The sequence below is a fragment of the Aythya ferina genome, assembly GCF_964211825.1.
Source record: "Aythya ferina genome assembly, chromosome: 10".
Taxonomy (NCBI): Eukaryota; Metazoa; Chordata; class Aves; order Anseriformes; family Anatidae; genus Aythya; species Aythya ferina.
Window position 1 is genome coordinate 8,969,941 of NC_140306.1, and position 23,035 is coordinate 8,992,975.

General features: G+C 34.6%; 1 protein-coding gene across 5 annotated transcripts in view; it reads left to right on the forward strand.

Moving 5' to 3' along the window:
* Positions 1-1,552: 1,552 nt before the first annotated feature.
* Positions 1,553-23,035, forward strand: part of CFAP20DC (CFAP20 domain containing) — a 67,450-nt gene continuing 45,967 nt past the window's right edge. For 2 of the 5 annotated variants that reach the window (XM_084530548.1, XM_084530552.1), the window contains exons 1-7: positions 1,677-2,183; positions 5,710-5,799; positions 7,912-8,001; positions 8,126-8,219; positions 10,276-10,348; positions 19,222-19,336; positions 21,511-21,667. In XM_084530548.1, the coding sequence (XP_084386674.1) occupies positions 5,779-5,799; positions 7,912-8,001; positions 8,126-8,219; positions 10,276-10,348; positions 19,222-19,336; positions 21,511-21,667 (550 nt within the window). In that variant the 5' untranslated portion in view covers positions 1,677-2,183; positions 5,710-5,778. Of the gene's footprint in view, positions 1,653-1,676; positions 2,184-5,709; positions 5,800-7,911; positions 8,002-8,125; positions 8,220-10,275; positions 10,349-19,221; positions 19,337-21,510; positions 21,668-23,035 lie in introns of those variants that run through there. The other 3 variants (XM_084530549.1, XM_084530550.1, XM_084530551.1) reach the window with 3 other exon arrangements.

The window sequence follows — 23,035 nt, forward strand, 5'->3', positions numbered from 1 at the left end:
CTTGATTTTCTAATCATTATTTTCACAATATTCCCACATTACCATACTTCCAAATCGGACCTTGGAGTATGCAGGGACCAGGTCAAAGACGGGCCAAGTTTAATGACACATGGTTCCTTGCTAGTTTTACACATCCTGCCGTTTCTGAGAGATAGGATCTACAAAAATTATATGGTTTCTACTGTAAAACTGCAAAATTCTATGAAAAAAAATTCCCTTCACACTACCTCTGAAACCTGTTTTCTCCAGCCACTGGCAAAAGGGCCTTGTGCAGCCCAAAGCTGCCCTGCACAGGCAGACAGCTACTTCCACATCTTCTGCTCACAGCTTGCTGCCTTATACACCTTTATTACTTCAGGCTCTTCAGTCTGAAACTTGATATTTAACCAGAATTTCTTAGCTCCTCAGGCCATAGGCCTATCACAAAGCTTTTGTCCTTTTTAAATACAGACTTGTGACAATTAATTTCAAGATGACTTCTGCTTAAACCATATATAATGAACAATGTAGTTTATTTTGTCTACAGAACTCCCCAACAGTTTTTTAACCTGTCTTCTTATATCACCATCTCTCTTTTGCCCTTGTTCTATCAACTGTTTTTATTTAATTTTTACTGAGCTACTAAAACCATTGTTCAGTTTTAGTATTACTGTTTTCTTTATCTCTAATACCCAAGAACTCTAATAATCCACATATGATAAAACTACACTGAATGTGATTTCTTTGAAAATCCTACAGTAAAATGAGAAAGCTAAATAAATCTGATAATTGATTTAACTCATTCTCCTCGACAAGACCAGGAGAGTACCTTTCAGGAGCAAAGGAAAGGAAGATGATGAACAAGGTGAAGATGGGCTGAAACACTACCAGACCCATTGCTGGCTCAGCACCTTCAGTTCATGGATTTCATCACGGTGCGATGGGTTACAGGGTCCTTAATTCTTAGAAATGTTAAGGCACACTTTGAGAGAGAAAGGGGTATTCAATTATTTATTTGCGTGTGTGTAAAAAGGCTATGAAGTTTTATAAGGAAATGCCATGATGCAAAGAGCAGTGATTTCAAGGAGTGATCTTCTGTGAGTGCTATTCCAAAACCCTGGATCAAATTGATTCCCTGTGACCTCTTCCCAGAGGCTTTTGAAGCCTTCGAGAGGCATTCACTTATTCCTGACAACGCTAAACTAATGGTGCTGTGCTCATCTCCTAAGAGAAAAATGCATGATCCACAAGTCTAACTAATTCCATAAAGACCAAGGGCTTTTACACAGCTGCTCCAGTTTCCTTCTCAAAGAGGGGGGAAAATAAATAAATAAATAAAGGACTCTGGCACCCTGCATGGGGACCAGCACAGCCTTCTCCAAGGGCCAGCAGCCCTCAGGCATGCCCAGTTTTTATCCCCTCGGTGTGAGGCCTGCGGGCAGCCTGGCCATCGCCGGGAGACCCCCAGTCCCTTCACGGGAGCTCGCGGCCGAGGGCACCCAACGCCCGGCCGCCATCACCCAGCGACCGTGTCCACTTCCCCCGCGGCGCCATTTCCAACGGCTCCCTCCCCGCTTACCCCCGCCTGTCGCCGAGCCCTGGGCCCGCCCCCGCTGTAGGTGCGGCCTCGTCCCCAACCACCCTCGGCTAGGTGAGACCCGGCGGGGGCTGAGGTCCCCGGGCAGAGCGACCCCGGTCCTCCGCGGCCAGCGGTGGGGCCGTGCCGGAGCGGGAGGGCCGTACCGGCCGGTGTCCAGGCCGGCCCCGGCGGCGGAGGGACGGGGGAGCCCGGCTGTGCGCTGGAGGGACGCGGCCTTTGTGGCGCAGGGAAACTGATCTGCGGGGATGCCGGGGCTTGAATCACCCCGTGTCAAAACGGCACATCTTTCCAAAAATTAAAAGTTTGATTCTATTTTTTTTTTAACTTCTTAATTCTGTAAGTTGCGTGTAAAGGCTGCCTCCGCCACTTTGGGCATAGGAACGCTGGCAGTCTTAGTATAGTTTATGAACGATCTTTTTGCCCATTTATTATATTAACTTGTGTTTTGAGAAAATATATAGCAGTGTTACAAACCCAGCTTTAAATATTCAATATGTGGAATTCATTTGTCTAGAAGATGCTAAAACCCTTCATCAGTGATGAACTGCTTTCCCTGGTGTGTCCCAGCCTACCATAAATCAGCACTGGCTTTGGGCCCGTGATGGTGAGTTATATGTATTAAAAGTCTTGGGTCTAAGCCTAGGTTCCCTGCCAAAAATAGTGTGTTTGTGTCATTTTTCAATGCGAATTAGTACTAGGTGCGCATTCACTTTACTTTGCTTCATACTTTTGTCTCTGGAATAGAAAAATAAATAAACACAGCTTTCTCAACACTTGGACATTGATCAGAAAAATATACTCATATACTTGTGGAAATAGTCCCTTTTAAGTCAAGGGACTAGCCATGACTGCAGAGGAGTTAAGGAGTGCATGAGTCTGTCTCTCCCTTTCTCCCATGGGGTACATTAGTACTTAGTGTTAGGTCATTTAAAGAAGCCTGAAGGTATGTTTATGTTTACTGTTTGTGAAATACTTTCTTGCTTGTAACTTACAAGGGCACAGTTCTTACAATCACGGGGCTAGATGTACACAAAATACTACTGAAATGTGCTATATCACAGCATGAAACATTCTAGTTGGAAGAACAAAATATACATAAGAAGATGTCATAGGATGGGGGTAATTTTGCAGGGTCCTGAGTGGTTTGTGAGAAAGAGGGTTAAAGGGCCCTTTGGACTGCTGCTACTTTATTTTTGGTGTGGGAAGCATTATAAAACTAATGATCAGTCAGTGTACAATTCAAGACATCTCAAGGTAAATTCTGAAAGGAATGTGTTCTTCCAAACATAAATATCTTTCATTGTCACTTAACTTTATAAACTATATTTTTCTATTCTTCATGGTTTGTCATTGACTGACGCTTTAAGCCTGTATTTCTAGTTGGGCAGATGTACTAAAGTACATGGTACAGCGGGGAAAAAAAAAAAAAAAAAAAAAAAAAAAAAAACTTGATCTGTGAAAGAAAAATGAGAGAACTGCTACTTTACAGCATTCTATTAAGATGTCATTAAAAAGATTTATCTGAAAAATACGCAAAAAGTGGAGGGCTTACATTTCAAGATGCTGTTGATTTTTTTCTAAAATAGCCCCTCTTTTTTTTAAGGTAATTCCTCTGGATTTTAATCCCTTTTTAGATTTTTAGATTTTACAGAGAGGATAGGAATTGGAGAGATGAAAATGGAAAAATATTGCAATTATCAATTTTTCAGTCTTTTTCATGTGTTACCGTGATCCATTTACAGTAATCAGCTTCGTAGTATGAATTGTCCCAACACAAATGGTAACAAACTTTAAATCTAGTTCACTTTTAGCTAAAGTTAGAAAGACCCGTCTTGTTATGAATTTGACAGTTAGGAGTCTCTTCGGTTTTCTGAATCTATATAAAGTACATTCTGCAAATTAGTAATTGACATAGCCTGTATGTTTGTCAGTTTCAAAAACAACTGCATTGGTGACAAATACTAAGCCACATTTTAAGCTGTGTATTTGATGATTTGAAAATTAAAGATTTCTAGTGATCGTATGAGATGTCTAGTCCTTCAATAAGAGTTCTTAACCTCAGAGGGTTTTTTTTTTCTTTTTACTACCATGCACTTGCTAGATGTTACCAGTTTGCATATATTTCTACCCTTTCTGTGATCCATTGAAAGTCTTTAATTATTTGATCATGCTTTCAACTTTTTCTTAAACATATCATTTGAATTAGAACTTTTCAGTTTACACCATGCTTCCTCCACTTCAATTTAAGGATTAATTATTACCAGAAGGGTTTTTTTCTGTGAAATATGTGTCTCCGTGTTTTTTTACTAGCACACATATGTTTTTTCCATGCTCAGCACCAACCGAGTGAGAGCTATACAATACAATGCGGAGATAAATTAATGTGATGACGAGCCAAAGCTAATAAGCACTGCTGAAAAGCAAAGTGTATTAGCACAATATTGAACCCAAGTTAATATATCAACATGGCTTCCATTCGCTTTGCACTCACACAGAGCTATTTGCGTCTTCTTTCAAAGCCCTGCATGATATACTTGTTAGTGGACTGGGTCTATGAAAGCCAGGTACACTTTATGAGAAAACAGTGAAGAAAATGAAGTATTACTTTCTATGTCTTCTGTGTAATTCTAACTACAGTGGTGTTTGCAGATACTGTAGCTGTCCACCTTGCTAAGTGGCTTTAGCCTGATAAGCTTGTTACAAATGATATGGTTTCTAAATTTCATTTTCTTCCTAATCAAAAGGATGAAAATGAACTAATGTTTCTGACAACAGTATGCTATATGTTTCTAATTTCTGTGTGTTTATATTTTTCCATTTGTATTTAATTTGCAGTCAACTTGGAGGTTTACAATAATTGTTCCTTGTTAAAATAGAATGCTGTTTAACATCAACTGGTTTCATCACATTTTCCTAAATGAATGGTGATATATTTTTTAAAATAGAATGATGTTCTAATCTTTCAACTGTGTAAATTGTTTATGAAGTCATGCAATTTGTCACTGAATTCCTAGCTCATTTGCAGTTGTTTATCATCTTATAATATTTTAAACTTTCTGTTGCTCTCTGGTTGTGAGAGACCAGTATTACATCTAAACTTTTCTTCATGTGAAGCTATACTTATATTCACCTGGTCAGCATATTCTTCTGATCTGTTTAAAAAAACGATTTCAGGCTCCAAAAAATTCCAGAAATTAAAACTAATTTAATCTTGCAAGTACTCTTTACTGAGCTGAAGCAATGTACATAAGCAAGATATAACAAATGAATTAGAAGCACAGTCTTTTGATATGTTTTCTCTGAGTTGATGAGCACTTTCAGTTTCCACAGTGAAGGTGCATGTTGTCTCTTGTGACTGGTTCTACCTGCTATTTAAGACTGACAACTGCTTTTTACGTTCAGCGGCCCTTCACATTCTGCTGACTTCAGATGAAATTGCAAATATTCTGCATGATCAAAAAGAGAAGTGGGAGGCTTCCGTATCAATCCCTTCACTTTCTACTGTACTGATTCTTCAACTGCAGAAATCCCTTAACTCACATTGACTTTAGCAGCCCTCAAAATAACTTAAGTGTTTGGTTTGAGTCTTAGGGTAATCATTCTCAAAGGAGACTGCTGAATATGAAAGAAGATAATTTGTCTAAGAAGTCTCTGCCGAATATCTCTAGATGGAGTGGTTTCTATTGCAGCTGTTCCATATGATTCTCTTCTTTTATATTAAATGTTAAGCCTCTCTTTAAAGGAATTCTGATGTTTTCCAGTGAGCACTTGATAAAAAAGAATAATAAAAAAAAATTTGTGTTAAAGATGATTTTCACTCATTTTTAAACCATGAGGAATCCTTCATTGTTAAAAATAAGGAGTGGTGATAAAATTACAATTTTAACTTGGAATGCGAGGAAAGGCATCATTGAGCACTTGATGCATAAAAAACCATTTTCCAAAATAGCATCAATATTAAGTTTTTGGAACTTGATTCTCTTGTGGTAGCCATCTGATGCAGTTGATACACATATTATGAAGGCTATTTAAGAATAGTATTTGTATCTTTTAAAATATTGTTTGAGTTTCAATATAGGAATTTTTTCATGTCAAATTCTATATAAATTTTGTTGTTTTTTTATTTGCAGGGTAGTGTATAAGTGTCTTTACTGACTGAAAACCTGAAATATTTTTCTTTTTGCTGTGAAAGCTGGAAAATGTTCAAAAATCAGTATCAGGTAAAACAGAAATACTTTCAATTTTTAGCCTCTTCCATTTCACCTTTGAGAGAACTCAATTAAAATGGCTTATTCAGGGGAACAAAAAGTCCAGATACAGAAATGTTCTAGAAAGTGTATTATTCAGTATTTTTATATTTATTAAAATGTTACGAAATAGTGGGTGGCTATAGATGCTGTGAGGTTTGGAATGGATATCGACATGGTGATATCAGTGACTATTTTTCTGCCTGGTCCCCTGTGGGATAGAGAAGGTGCCCCATCTGCTCCCACCCAGTCATGGAAGCAGGCCCAGCTCTTAAGGTATAGTCAGAACGGGACAGTTGTTTTCTCTTCCTGGTCCAGCACAGGTTACCTGTCAGGTACCACCGGCCAGCAGAGTCACATTGTTCACAAACTTTAGTATCACATTTTCTGTTTCTTGGTCTTCCTTTTCATTACTCTACTTCCCTTTCTCTACACCAGTCCCCTCCCAAGAAAGCAACCCACCCCAATTAGTTTTTCACAATAGTCCCAGATGTTCTACATCTGTACGTGAAACATATTTCTGGTGCTGTTACCTAGGCTATCGCAGCTTTATATGGTATTAATGATATGGGCACTTAGGTGCTGTTTGCCTTGTAGGAGTGCAGTCCCCAAAAGATGCCTCATACTGCCCTCCAACTCCATCGCTCATGGAGTTTGACAGTTTCTTGTATAACTCCTCCTCAACCGCCCACGAGATCCAGCCATCCATCACGGCACTGTCAGTAACTTCTGTCAGCTTCTCATACCAGTGCTTGTTATATTCAGCATTTTCTCATGTTGTGTCCAGTAGTAGTTTTCCATGTCCTGTTCAGTTATTTTAACATCAAGACAGGGCATACTCACGGGCTGCAGCGTTAACAAAATGTACCTGTTTATATTTTGGAGAAAATTCCAGTTGTTTGGAAAGATTTGTTACAAACATACACACATTGGCAGTAACAACTTTCTGACAGCTTGGTCCTATAGCCCTTAAATATGGCTGATAACTTTTTAAATCGATAGTACATCGTATTTTTTAAATTCTTTTTCATCCATTATGAATTAAAAATGTATTTTATGGATGCTGTTTATGGAATGCCATTTTTAATCTCCTTAGAACTTAGTAAGTGTAGTCACTGGGGTTATCTGTCAGGCATGGGGGAGAAATAATTTATATATGGTACAGAGTTGATGTTCTCTGAAAGCATAATTTGAAGCATTTATTTTTCTGGCACGACTGCTTGCCCCTCTTGCTCATACTGACTTCTGTACAATTGTTTGGGCAGCTGAGCATAAAGAGTATTGGGAAGTGCATACAACTAGAAGTGAGAAGGGAAAGACAAAGTTGTAGTGATTGATTAGGCTGACCATAATGCTGAAAAAATGCTGATCAAACCATAGCCTGAGTACATCAGAAGACATTTTCTGTGACATCAATTGTGAAAAACACTGAAGCAGATAATTCCATAAGAAGAGCTGATAAAGCCTGCTTCCCTAAATGCTAATGGTTAAATTCTTTGATGTCTTTATATGTTTCATGAACTGTTCTGTCAAATCAGGCTGGAATTTGGTAACTAGTAGAAAAGTTACAGGAAAATCTCTTTGACATACTCACACATGTAAACAGAACCAGCATGACTCTGTAAATGTAATTTCCTTAGGATGTTAGACAAAACATCAAACATGCAACAATTTTTTTGATCATTTAGCAGTATGTTTTAAATCTCACTTTATTTGGTGAGTCATAGAAATAAGGCATATCTAAGTATAAATTGGTATCTCCAGCATATTTTTAGATTTTTTACAATAATTTTACTTTTCAGAGAATGAAATATATATATATATTGAGAATGAAATATATATATATATTTCATGATATTACTTCAAATTTATGTTCTGATCTTCTAATAAAGATAAATATTGACTATATGCATTGCTATATTGTAGTAGTCTAGAGGCTGTTAATACGCTATTGTCTGACTGATCAGTAATACTGACTGGTGTGGGGTGGGATTGTATTTGGTACATCACTGGTACTCTTGACCAGTGATGATTCTGTACTGAATATTTGGTTGGTTGATGCATCCTTAAACCATTTTATAATAGGGTGGTCCATTTGTTGAAATATTCAGTGCCCAAGGCAAGAACCCAGGAGCAAAATGGAAGATTTTTGGCAATCCTTCAGCTATATGGAAAGTAAGTTTTTAACAAACTTATTAAACCTAGAGTAGAAAACTTAGAAAAATGTGAATGAAACTTTATTTTAAGATGAAGAATTATATTAGGATGCTTATGTTTGTTTGTTTGTTTGTTTTTGTAGGAATATGATAAAGAAATAAAGGGCTTTGTTTTTGTACTTGAAGGAAGCAGTCAAATCAACAGAATGCAGCTACCAAAGGAAACTAAACAAGCTCGTAAGTGCCAAAGAACTAAATGTCCGTGATGCTGTTCTGATTATTAAAGCAGTCTTATATCGGAATGTCAAACTTGTATTATTCTCCCTTAATTTGAGCTTAGTTCAGCATTAGCAAAGTGTTTTTTCACTAATTTTTTAGTAGGTCAGCACAAATAAGTAAAAGGTATAGAAATGCTGAGTTAAAGTTCTTAAGGGAAGATCCTTGGTTGCTGTATATTGTCCTAATTCTGCTGGTTTGCTTCTGTGTCTGATCCTGCTACAGACTGATGTCTGTCAAACACCGTCTGATTCTATCAAAATAACTGGTGCAGTTGGAAAAAATAGATAAGCTTTCGGGACGTGTGTTAGAGCACTTGTCTTTTCTTATTTCTACTTCATCAATTTGTCTAATAAAAGATATTATCACTATACATGAATTTTGTATTAACTGAAATCACTTTGGTGTGATGACTTTTCCCTCAAAAAAATCCCCCAAAGTGGTATGAATAATGCTATATTTTTACATTTCTTATTCAAGTATGTTTTTGCTATTGAGTCTGAGATCTTAACACACATTATTGTAGTCAAGTATGTTGTGTAAGAGCTAGATCTTCCACTTGTTTAAATCAAAATCATAACATTTATTGGAATGAATTAAGCCACATCATTTGCACCAAAACAAAGCCCCAAAATCAAAGCAGTTTGTGTTGCAGAGGACATACAGCAATCATCTTAATTCATGCCTTAAATTCCACTGCAGGGTGTTGTATATTATAGGGCTTGTAGTAATGAACCAAGCTGTTTTAGGTTTAACCACATGCTTTTGAAGAAAAATTGAGTTGGTGGTTTTAATTGATTAAAGTAGGAATTGTCTAATATACTTCTCATGCATGGTATTTAATTACCAATTAATACACTTTTCCTCAAACATACAGAAAAAAATAATAAATGAGAAGTTATTTAGACTGGTTATGCACTAAGGCCTTGAAAAATAATCTGATTTTTATAAAAAAGTTCAGTATTATATTCAGTATTCTAAATATTAGACTAATGTATCTTTCTGAGAAATCCAACCTTAATTTGTTTATTGTCAATCCTAAAATAAACTATTACAGCCTAAAAAGAGGCTTGAGAATTACTGCTGTGCATTATCACTGCTAAAAATAGTTTGGTTTTAAATCAACTGTAGCTAGTGCTGCAATACTGTAGCCAAATTCCCATCTCTTATCATTCTATCTCCCTGTCTCATTCTGTTTTCAGGTGTGTGCCTTAGGTATTTCATTTCTGTCAAATATACAATCTCCCAGTTGTACTGTAAATTAGGAATGCTTTACCAGAATAAAAGACATTATGTACACAAATATAATTTGAAATCTTAAAATGCTATTTGACCCACAAAAGAAAAAAGTTTTGAATTGGCATTTTTCAGAAGAAGAAATAATGTTGCTGTCGAGTCTTGCTAAGTCAATGAAGACCGGCCCATATCCTCACAGGTGGAATAGCTAACAAAAACATAGAACGTTCAATTCACACAGCTTTGTACTATCTGTTTTTCGCCAAATTCCAGGATTCCCTGGATCCCTAAAGTTTTCTTGTGTTCATTGCCTCAGTTAAGCATGATTGTTGTAAAAATCAGAATACGCCACTCAGCATTGTTGCAGTAATCTGGATTGCATTTTTACTCAAGATTTTTTTAAAGTTATTAGTAAGGTTTACATTGTCACAAATGTAAAAGGAAGCTTCATCTAATTTTAAGATAATCTTGATATGAATGTATTACTTTATTTTATAATTGTTACAGGATGTTTGGTTCACATACTCTTGGAACACAATATAAGTGTACATAAAAAATCGGTTTCTTTTATTTTCATGAGAACTCCTCGTAACGACACAGATGAAACTTCTAAAATAACACTTTCACTGCAGTTTGATTTTTTTTTTTCATGTTCATGTGTTTAGTGAACCTTGGAAAATAGTATTGCAAGAGCAAAACTGTATAGTACAGCATTGAAATGCTTGATGGTGAAAGGTGTATTTGTACGCACACAGCATAATTATTTTTTTTCTGTTTCTAGTGGGACTGATCCAGCAGTTTCTGACACTTCAGATTTTTGTGCCATTGGGACAAGACTTCTCCACTGAGTTACTGTAAGATGCATAAAATTTCCTTGAATGCTTAATGTAAAGTGGATGCCTGATTGCAACCATTAATTGTAATGGCAGATTTTCCATTAAAGCACAATGACTTACCAAGTCAATAAGAAGTAATTAAGCTAATGAGATCATTATTTCTTGGATATTTTAACTACTGACATTCCTCTGAAGATTAAAAAGATTCTTAAAATCGTGAATGAAGATGGTAAGACTGAAGAAATGGGACTTGAATTTGTCAAACAAAATATTGGCTCACAAGGATCTCCCAAAAATTGATAAGAAATTTATCAATCACTATTCCAGGGTCCATTGCTTTAGGGGAAAAAGAAATATTCTAATAATTAGATTAACAAAATAAATATTATGTCATTAGAAGCCCTGCAAGAATAGATGAGTTAAATGATATGTAATTAAACTGGGTAAACTCAGTGCTGAATTTTATTTTTGTTTGTCTTTCTGTAACTTCTCTGTTCTTTGATGAATTTCCTGAGTGTAGTTCTGCTTACACTTTCTGCTCCTATGGTTTTAATTGCTGTATTACTTCTAAAAGTGTTTAGCAAAAGGGACTAAATAAACAAGATAAGTCATGCAGTAAGCAGAAACCAGTACACAGATTTGCTTCTCATAGGCATTCTGTAGACAGATGGCAGAGGCTTAGTGCCAGGTTCAGGAACATATCTTCAAATTGCCTATGGTTTTGTACTGGGTTTGGTTCTTCTGGACGTTCATCTATACCTCTTATCAAGAACTTCTCTGCAATTCTTCCTCTTTCATTTTCCCTTTTTTATCACTTGTTTTTATTTCTTCTTTTTTTTTTTTTAATAACCATGAGAACTCTACTTTTCTGCTGCCTCTTCCCTTGTTCTTTGCAGTTTCTCTTTTGAGCTTATATCAAGGCTTTACAGTTTCTCATTGCTTTTCTTGTTACCTCCCATTGCATTTGTATTTGCTATATATAGCATATATAAACATTCACTACGTTGACAATATTTGACTATATTTACTATATAAATTTAATATATTTAAATAGTTGTAACTTTTATTTTTTACTTCTTTTATTTTTTCTGTTAACATTCCAGATTCTAAATCAGTATTATCAGACAGCCTGGTAGAAATCGTAACTCTCTCTCCTCTTACATGCAGTGGTTTCAGTGCCTATGTTGATGAAGTAATCTGTCTTAATACATTTCCACTGAATTTTTATGAAAGAATAAATGTTTAATTCAGTGTAAGTGTTTCACTACTTAATTACGTTGTAATAAAATTGTGCTTATGCATTCAAAGTAACCAAAGCTACCAAAAGGTGTATATGTAGAAGATGATAGAAACTTATTTCAAAAAAGTAATGTTTTGTATTAGAAATCAGCTGTAATTTATTGATGTACCAATAAACTCTGTGCAAATACTTGCAAAATAGACACTGTATTTTATCTTAGCAGACTCCTGATAATCCAGCAACTAATGAAGGCAAGTCCTTCTTCCTTCTTGTTGCTTATACATACTAGTAATAAGTGACTGCCATTCAGTTCTTTTTATTTCAAATGTTTTGAAAGGAATCTGTTGCTTGTTTGTGGACAGAATATTGATTGTGCTGGTGCTTCCTGGAGTTCAATGGTCCAAGACAGTTTTTTACGTAGTCTGGCTACGTACTTATAGTTTAGTCTTACTACTGAATCCTTGAGTAGCTTCATGTGAAAATTCATACCATACCAAGCCATCATACATGCAAATTTATTTTTAAGTAAAAAACACTTTGGCAAGTTCTATAACAGCAGCAAACGATGCTTTATGGTACATTTCTTCCCCTCCCATTCTGCGTAAGTAGAAATAGTATGAATATAGTTTGAGTTTCATCCTCACTTCTGCATTTTATTCAGTGACTTATCTGATTAGCAAACAAGAATTTCCTCAAGGCCATCCATCACTGCTGGCATCAGCTGAGCTAAACCTTCTAACTTGCTCCTTTCAACCAGTCATGCAAGATTCCTGTCATAAATACTGAATGTGCAAACAACTGTTTAAATTATCTGTCTTGCCTTTTCTTTGGAAAAAAAAATAAGTAGAAATGTAGGTACTTTGTTAGAGGGCATGAATAGATGAGTATCACCACATTAACAATCAATGTATTGATCTGCCTAAGAAATGTGTAAAATAAATTGTGGATGAAGAATTTGGTGAAGCATAATAAAATCTGAAATAAGGTAGAGAGCATGTAATTTATGCAGCCTTTTTGAAGCAAATAATAGCAAAGCTGTTAGTAATACTGGATATAACCATCTGTTGTAAATGTAGTAGCTGGTTGTTAAATCCTCAGAATTACGGATTTTGCTATCTTTCTGAAAAAGCAAAAGTAGCTCAATGTTTGGAAAATATTTGTGCATAAAAGAAAACAGCATCTGGCTTGTGTTGGCATTCTTGGTTTAGTTCCCAATATATGGACATGTGCAGGTGCTAGCATTTCTGCTTGGCATCTTGTCAAGCACACATACATTCATTCTTAAAATACTATAATGCCAGTCATTTGTCATACTTTATTCCTGATGTGTTTTTATTAGATGTTAGGTATCATGGGAAATTAGTAAGTCATATAATAAGTTTTACAGCAAACAGGTAGAGTTGTTGATGTGAGAAAACAGACCTTTAAATTGTACTATAGATTTCTCCCCTCCCAACAGAGAAAAGTATAGAGATATCTGGGGCACGAACAAGAGTTAGAGTTCTGTTTCTGCTTATGTACTGAAATGCCGTGTGGCCTTGTATATATCCTTGGAATTTGGTCTGCCTTTTTTCTTCCCCCCAAGTTCTTTCATACAAGTTGTGGGAGTAATATTTCTCAAGTTATTTTGAAAGTACGTTACAGAGAGTTAACTACCTCATTGTTGCATGATACTTTTAAACATCCAAAACACTGAAAATTGGAGTGGTTATAAATTTGTCCTACTTGTCAGATATAAAAAAGGATTCATGCAATTAGTATAGAATTGAAAACAAAATTCACAGGCCTGGTTTAAAAATAAGTCACTAGTTATATTGGCATTTGTTCTGAAAAAGATAGGTATTTTTCCTCCCCCTGGTCAGGATAAATCTTTATTCAGGATAAAGCTTTATTCTGCAGATATGTCTAATTTCTCACATTTTATGACTTTGACTGCTTCTGCAGCTGTAAACCTATTCTAAGTCTTCTTATATCAATAGTTCCATTGTTCATTCAAATAATCAGTATAAAACATGAGGCACGGAGAAAGACTTTTTTCATTGTTGAAGGTTTTGAGCCTTTTTCTAGAGTATTGTCAGGTATTTTGCAGCTGCAGAACAAGAATATTCCCAAGTGAGTAATTTCTTGTTTCTTCAGTTATTGAAGGCGAGAATTCAGAATAAGTTTTTCATGTTTTTATAACAAAAAAATATATATATATTAAAAACTGTAGGTTCAAAATTTGTTGTAAATGTACATGTTTTCCAAGGCTAGAAAGAAAGAAATGAGGATGGTGGTGCTGAATACACATCCTGAAACACTGATGAAATTACTCACACCTGGAGGCACAGGTGGCTAAAAAGTGGAGTGTTATCAGTTATTTTGATGATAATCTTTTTATAGTAACTTATGAGAATTAACAAAAAAATAAAAAAGTGATCAAATCCTGGCACAATTAAAGCAGACAAGACTAGCATGATATCTGATTCTGACTAATACATAAATTCTGAGGTTCTGAATGGCTGATGTCCTGGTGATATTACAGAATAAATAGCTGTGCTCTACGACTTTATAAAGTGAAGAAAAATATTTATTATGTGTATTTTGGCTGGTGCATCACTTTAAATAACATGCAGTAAATTGAATCGTGTATGTTTGGTTGGTAGGGTTTGTTGTTCTGGATGTTCATATGTCAAGTAAGATAAATGTAGGAACCAGTGTTAGCAAGAAAACTTAGTTTTGTCTTTTTAAAGGCGGAATTCTTAGCAATTCACATAATTCAGTAATTAGAATAAAAGGTTTAAATGTGAGAAATGTGTCTGTACTTAAAAGATGTATTACATATAGCAGGTATGAACATAACCTTTTCTTTGTAAACATGAAAAGACTGATTGTCTCTCTTGAGTAGGTAAATTCGTGGAACGAAAAATAAACTGAAAAGAATAACAGCCAATAAACTAAAGAAAAGACACAACAGAATTAGTTACAGGCATAAATAACTGCATTATAAGGATAATTTGATTCTGGAAAAGATATATGCACTAAACTTTCCACATATTAATACTCATTAGAGTACTTTGTCTATACTGAACAAATCAAAACCTATTTTCTAGAATTACAGTTTTCTAAATGATTTGCCACAGCTGGCTGTGCTTCACAGGAACATACCACCATGCCATTAAAAAGAATTTACTAAATACTTGAAAATGAGAGAAAGAGCCACATGAATGAGCAGGTATCAAAACCAAGATGTTAAAATATTTATAGAAGATTCCAGAACATGTATGAAAATATCAGTGACCATTTCCACAGTGTTTTTTTGCAGGGGGAGGTTGGGGAGGTTTGTGAAGTTCTATGTGTAATGAAGCTTTTACAACAAATTATTCTTGATCATTGAAAATATCAGATCATTCCGTTGGAGAATTGATTGCAAGTATGTCAATATCTTGCAGAGAGAGCTCAGGAATCACCATTTCTTCATAATTGCTAGCATTTGGAAAGCTTTTATATTCTAGCTGTCAGATTTCATGATTCTCTTTCTGAACCAGCCACCTGTGGTACTGCCTTTTTATGGATACTGTTTAAGGGGACTTGTGTGGGTTTTTGTTGTTGTTTTTGTTTGTTGTTGTTGTTTTCTTTTTTTTCCTTGTCTCCAGAAAAAGATTATCAACAGAGAAAATTCCAGTATATAAAAAGAAAGATGGTTCTTTGCATCTTGTTCCCTAGGCCTATGTGACATATAAATCTTCTCAGTCTTTTGTTTTGTAGAGATTTGATTGATTATCACATAACTAAGTCTGTTTTAATGAGGGCAGAATACAGTGCTCTGGATTTCAGAAGATCAGACAGGCAGTTCAATAAGATAATATCTCCTACAAGACCAATTTACAAGTAGCGAGTAAAATAAAACATGAATGAAATACAGACCATTCCTAAAAAAAAGCAAATTTAAGAATCTGTGACCATGGCGAATCACTTAACCATTATTATTCCTCTGTTTTTCTGTCTTTAAAGTGGCTCTGATGATGGTACTATCCAACATTTGTGAATCATGTAGCATTTATGGAGAAAAAGGCCCTATGATAACTAAGACCTAATATGCTAACATACTAATAGTTAAACTTTACCAGAGGATTCTGCCTGGATTTCAACCAGGATATATAGAAATTTCCATGAATAATAAATTGCATGACAGTTGCTCTTTGCATAGCAACATTAATGAAATATCTGCTTTCATGTTTGGTAAACTTCCAGGTTAAGTCATTTATAAGGAGAAAAACACTTTCATTTTAAGAACAAGTGAGCCTAATAAATGAAGCATCCCTTCAACAGTCCAATGTCATTTTTTTAAGTTCATTTTAAGCCTTGAATTGAACATTAACAAATGGTTATAAATTATTATACATACAGCATAGCAAAGTGAATAGGTAATCTGAGAAGATGAGTTTATCTATACTCTTGGGTAGTTGCTACTATTTACTTGCAATCTCACTATAGTTACCATTGTGAGGAGAATAGTCAATCAAAGTAGACTATATAAAATAAAATTGAAAATTGAATTGGAAGGTAATTTTACTTTCAAATGTTTTGCAAATGTAGATGTTAAGTGTGAAATGAATGCAGTTAATGGCCATAGCTGAGAGAGTTATGCACCTGCTGATCACAGGAATATTATTATAAATGAGGTTGATTTTCCTGTTGACTACCTCATTTTTCTCAACATAGTCTCATTACTTTTCTATCCCATGTCTGACCCTTAGATATAAATACTCAAACACAGATGTAATAAAAATACATTAACTCTTAATATAGATTTTTTTAAATACATCTTTGAAAATCAAGAAATGTAGTACAGATGTTTCTTCTTTTTAGGTTTAACATAGGTGATGCTGTTTGATAAGAGAAAAAAGGTTGAGTTTCAATACAAGTACTCTTGAATCATTTTACAAGTGAGAGTTCTAAAGTTCTAACTCCCATTGTCTGAATTATTTCAGATAAGTGTTTCATCAGACATTTGTTTCATTTTATTTCCCAAGGAGCAATGTAACTGAGTCAAAGTTTCACCAATTCCTGAATAATTCTGTTTCTTCTACAAAAACATAAATTATTTTATAGAATTTTAAGACCACCTTCTTTCTCCAATTTTGCCCCTTCTTCAAATGTTTACCTCATTTCTACTGTAGAATATAAATATTTTTATTGTTCTAAATTTATCTGCTGAAATAAGTTTTAAACTTCTTTAGGTGTGATTATAACTATATATCTAGGGTTTGCTTCTTCTTTATAGCATACATGCCATCACAAAAAAGCATTTTATTTTAGACATATATTTCTGATATAAATGTGTATATTTTTATCTAAATGACTGTTTTGTATTGCAGTTCAGAATGCAAATGAGCTTTACATTTAGTAATGTTCTTTTTATTACAGTGAATATTTTTCAGAAGAGAGAAAGATAAAAATATTCATACAAAAATAAACTATGTCATTTCAACATATTTCTTGAACTAATGTTATAAAGTGAAATTAAGATTTTATAGCCAGTTATTTGGAGATATGCATGGCTTAAGTTCAGGGTCCTACTGTTTTGTCATGGCATTATTTAAAGCAACATTCTCCATTGAGAATAACACTGAGTTTCATCAGGAATAGTATTTTTATTTGTTTTTCAGCACACAGTTTACTGCAACTACCAGGTTCCTCAGCTATACACATAACCAGGGCACATAGGGCAGTTTCAAACAACCACTACTTCAGTTCTTTAAAATTCTTTGGTGCCTTAGTTTCATAGCACTTCTGAACAGCAGGATTTAGAGCAGTGTAGAGAATTTCTGAAAAAATGCAGCCATGGGTTTTTCATCAATGGGTATATGAGAATTTCATATATCATATGAAATATGATGGATGGAACTGAGCCTGGACCTGGAGCACAGGTTTAGCTATGTGGCCAACTTGCTCATGATATTAAGTGAATTATTTCACATTTTACCCCAATTTCTTCAAAAGCAAAATCAAGCCCAGAATGCTATCATTGTAAGACGCTTTAAGGTCCTATGGTGAAAGCACTTTTCAGGGGGTTGATGGTATTATTCATCCACTCATAAATATATGTGCAGCTGATACTGAATTCTACTCTCAATAGCAGTGCTGAGGATGCAATGCTTTACCCTGGCACAGAAGTGAAATTCCTGCCTTGAGGTGCATGCAATTTATTTGAGGAACTACTAGTCTCTCTAAAGAAACTGCTAGTAGGCTCTTCCACTCCATTTTGATTTACCCACTGATGTTATGAGGACGGATAGATTAAAGATCAGGCGGCAAAGTTCAGCAAGGGAGAGCAAAGAAGCAGCAAGACCTGTAAGGCCTGTGAACTTTTTTTGCTTTGCCTGATGCTCATAACAACTTGGGGAAACAACCTCTTTTTATCAGCCGTACTAGTAGAGCCCTTTAATATTCACATACTTTCAGTGATTTTTGAACTGAATGCTGTCGTGGGTTGAAATATTGAATTCACAAAAATAGATGAAATGTGTAACTTGCTCCAGAGTTAATGTCTTTCTAAGTTGACCCAAGGAATCCCAAGAACGTTTCAGGATGTTTATCAGCAAATTTTGGGTGACAGCATTTCATTAGTTCAGCTACAGGTAGTCCTTGCTAATTAAAAAGTGTTTTAATTTAAAAAATGTGTAGCCTACAAGGCAGTCTCACAATTTTAAAGTAGAACTCAGCATTTGAATCATAATTATTTATGAGTAATTACTTTTTATAAGAAATGAAAACTGACAGAAAGTTGTTTATTGTAATTATTTGTCCTCTTGTCAGAGGGACTGCTAATTATAGAGAAATACCCATCTGTTAAAAATGGGCTTGTTCAAAAATAATAGGTAAATTAATCATCATTTCCCCACAGAGATTGCAACTTTTAAAGTCTGTTTTCCAGTTTCACAGGGTGGTATTGCTGGGCAATATCAACATTTTGCTGCTCACAAAACTTGAAGAAAGCAGAGCATAAGCAGTCTCTTTATCAGTTTAAAGCAAACCTAATCTTTGTGATCACGGCTGTGGTCTAAATCTATTAGAAATGTTCGAATTCAGTGTCCTTGGTGTCACTGTGAGATGACCTGAATAGTGAGCAATAAACTTCTGTATTATGTTTCCCATTTGAAGGTATGTGCTCAGAAAGTGAAACGATCAGACAATGTCTTATTTTTAAGCCAACAAAGAGTCTATATAAAATGACAGAGGCATTTTTAGGAAAAGAAAGCAAATAATGTTTTTCTAGTTAGCAGGTGACAGTGTGTCCCAAGATAACACAAGCTTAAGGGGCAGAAACAAGTGTGATTATTAAAGGCTACTGGGTTCGCACTTCAAACAAATTGAATTCTTTCATAGTCTGAAGGGCTATGGAAATCTAGGAAAGAGTGTAGACTGTTGAAATAAAATTAGCATGTAAAGTGATTTGATATATGCAGGAATATAGCCACCAAGGTTGAATTTGAGAAGGAAATCTCATTACTCATCTTGTAAAAGAAGTAATTCTTAAATTCTCTATTGCTATCACTGACATAAAGGTTCTGCATATGAATAACAGGGTTTTTTTGTGATTGCCAAAGATACTAGATTATTGAATTGACAAAGATCCATTCTGTTCTCTCCTGCTTTTGTTTTGCAGGATAACTGATTTAGGAAATATTAAAAGAAGATTGTATTTATCAACGGTCCACAAGGAGTTGTCTGTAACCCCTCTGCATGCAAAAATTCCTCTACACATGATCAAGCGCAAAATAGTAGGTACTTCAGGAACATTCCTTGAACTGTGGTTGAGCAGACTTTTTTAGCAGAAGGATTTCATTTAATTCTACAGCTCTGCTGAAATTACTGTTTGTTTTAGAATGCAGTTCCTGTTAATTCACAGTAAGTCTATGCCCCATCTACTGGATGGTATCAGAACCACTTCATACTTCTACTCTTCCACCCTTCTACCAGGAAGAGTTCGTTCTCATTTTCCAAGATTAATACTGATTGTGATGTGTTTATCTGTCACTTTAACTGTCTATTCAGCCTGTGTACAAGTTCTCTGTGTCTCTAATTCTTCTCTTTAGTGTTCCTGTTCACATGTACCTTCTCCTGTGGTGACCTTTTACATTTGCTGGAGCTGCAGCTTTCAACTGTAGCTGATGGCTACTTTCATGTACTTCAGGATTCTCCAGATTCCAGAATATATAAAACACTGTATATTTCAAACTGAAGAAGATAAAGCAATGGCCGTCACCTTCTCCCCTATGTTCTTCTATCCCATACCCAGCCCCAGCATATGATAATACCTGTCAAGACGGAAAACTTGAGAGGTTACCATATAACCTTCTAAAGACTCAAATCTCAAATACTGCTTTAGAAAATACTTTGAAGATGTGAATAGTTAGATTTCAACTAGATAACAATTACTGCATTAAAGGGTTGTGGATTTGATGCTAGACATGGGAGATAATATTTTACAGAAGCCTCTGAAGTTATGACTTATTTTAAGGTAGTTTAGCTGAAGACTGCCATGGTAATTTTAGATTTCAGGAGTTTTCTACTTTCTGGAAAGATCTGATTTAAAAAAAAAAAAAAATTAATATGTGTCAGACCATACCCATGAAGTTGCCATTATTTCAGCCTCCACTGAAATAAAATTATTTTTCTTCAGTATGATTTCAGTTAGTTGCTCTTGGTCTCAGGCTAGCAGAAATGTTTCAAGATTAAAGTATGCATTAATGTATATTAAATTAAATTCAATCAGAATATGAACTTCAGTTATGTATTTTAATTTAAATAATCAAAGATTCATCAGAGACCTAAATGCTCTGTTCAATTATAATGACAAAATATTTTAATAAACTTAACCCTTTACCCTTAAAATGCCCTAACTCTTAAAGAGTAGGTTTGTATTTCTTGGAGTATATGGATACAAAAGAATCTTTCTTTTTTAAGTGGTTATCTCCCTTTTTAGTTTGCAGCTTTTACTTAAAGAAAGGGGTATATTACTTTCAGTGACTAAGTAGGTCTTTTACAAGGCTATTATAGTTTAACTTATTTTATACCTTAGCTGATTAGCTATTCATTCTGTATTATAAAAATATTTATAAATCTGTATTATAAATCTTTATCTGTATTATAAAAATAATTATAAAAAAGCAATATGCAATGTTCAAATTGAAAAAAAAAAAAAAAGAGAGAATTTTAAGAACTACTGGAATAGTGCAGAAGAGTGTAAGACGCTGATGTTAGTGTTCTAACAGTGTTTCCTCAAACAAACAGAACAATTATCTGATGTGAATTAAAATACATATTTAAGTGAGATTGTCAGCAACCGAGTTAGTTGTCATTATTTAATTTGTTTTCCTGAAATGTCTTAAAGGAGTGGGTAACATTTATTATAAATGAGAAGTAATTTTAAGATCTTATAGTACACTGGGGTCTTGTCCATACTGGAAATTTGCCTGAGTGTATAATGGACACAAGCTTGGGAGAGGTCATTTCTTACAAATCCCCCCCAAAAAAATAAAAAAAAATCTCCACGTACAAGTATAACCTTTGGAGCATTTAAGCACTTAAGAGCATAAGTAACTTACAAAGTAATGTTGACTATTTTTTTCCAGAATACCTTCAATAAATACATTTTCTTACAAGTTGCTTACTTTGAAATAGCTGCAAAACATATTATGGATATGCTAGGGAACTGAGTTCACTTGGACTGGCAGTCAGTAGGTCATATGTAGTGATTTGTTCATATAAAAAATAGTCATAAAAGCAAATACAGAAATACCTTTTTTAATATCAAAATATTATGCATTATGGATCACAGCCTGTGAAATCTAATACTCTGCAGAGGCTTCATTTATTGATAACTATACACTATTACTCTTCTGCAATGATTAGTGTTTGGGTTTTATTAAAGAATATCGTTTTCTTTTTCTAGTGGTGCAATATGTGTATTGACTTGGTAGCATTCACCAGTGAAATATTCAGAGGAGCTGTCTTCCAGTCTTTGGATGGAATTATTATTTCAGCTAACTGTAAGCTGAGAAAGATCTTCACTTTAAAATCCAAGCCTCAAGATACAGCCGAGGAAGATGGTGTGTTATAATTACTTTGTAGACTTAATCATAACTGTTCATATTATAAAATCAAAAGCTTCTTGGTCATCAGAATTGCAGTTTGAAAGATTACACGATATTGTGAAAATTAAAGTGACAGTGCAGCATATTAAATCTGTTGGATTTCAGGTGACAAATAAATGTGTACTCATCTGCTTAAGCATTGAATACATTAAAAGTATTTTATTGAAGAAATTCTGGTAAGTTTTATCAAGTAGACAACTTGATTTAATTATGGTTTCTTACACTGATAGAAGGCTTTGGCCAAGAAGAGGGTATCTGAAAAGAGAGAGCATTTGACTGGTACTTATTTTCTTTGTTTTGGAGTTTAGGAGCAGATGGAGGATTTCTTTTTAAATAATTCTAAACAAAACTTTAACAAAACAGTATTGTATGAAGCTATCATAAATACCTCTCTGTGATCTCTAGTCCGTTTATCCTATGGTGTCCTTTTTTATGGGGAAAGTAATTTTGGTGGTGGATTGAAAAATTAGAGATTATAATAGAGCAGGATATTGGTCAAAGCCTACCCATCACCAAACCAGGATCAAAATCCTGAATCATTATTTTCTAAGGGAGAGAACTTCATTCCTCACTGGTATTTACAGTAATAGAGTAGGAACTGAAAAAGCACAACTGACACTTTCTTATTTAGAAGAAGCCTAGATCAAATTGAGCTTCAATATCATTCAGATTTTCATTTTTTGGCTTTCAGAGGACACACCAGAAAGAAAGGGTTCTGTTTTGTGAAGGAGGGATGTTTAGCAGATGGGTAGCAGTATTGTAAGTGTAACAAAATTCCATTTTTTCTTCCATTTGGAAAACCTAAACCAATATGGGAGAGCAATCATTGTGATTCTTCTGGTGAGCTTGGAAAAAAAATATTAATTCACTAAGTGACTACAGAGAGAATCCAGTAAATTCTCAATGGAATGTGCAGTTAGAGACATCACTGGCTTTAATTTAATTCAATTCCATCAATGCATTATTTTCTCTCTTCCATTCTAAACAGTTTTTGAAATGCACATAAATGGTCTAAATGAGTTCCAAAATTCAAAAATGTAGTTAACATAATGAGTAGACAGATTTAATGAACTGTAGGCATGGTAAAAAACTGCACTTTTAATTACTGGATTATCAATTCTATGATTATTACACAGCTGGTGGGCATTAGTATTTTCTGTATGATTATGAATTTCCTTATCTAGGCAAGTTTTAAAATTAGGTTACAGCTCAAGGTTTTGGCTGCATTAAAATAGCTGTATACTTCATACCCAATTACAGAAAAACAATAGACATTTTTTGTTATTAATTAATTTTCAGTTAACGATCATGATTTGATAAACC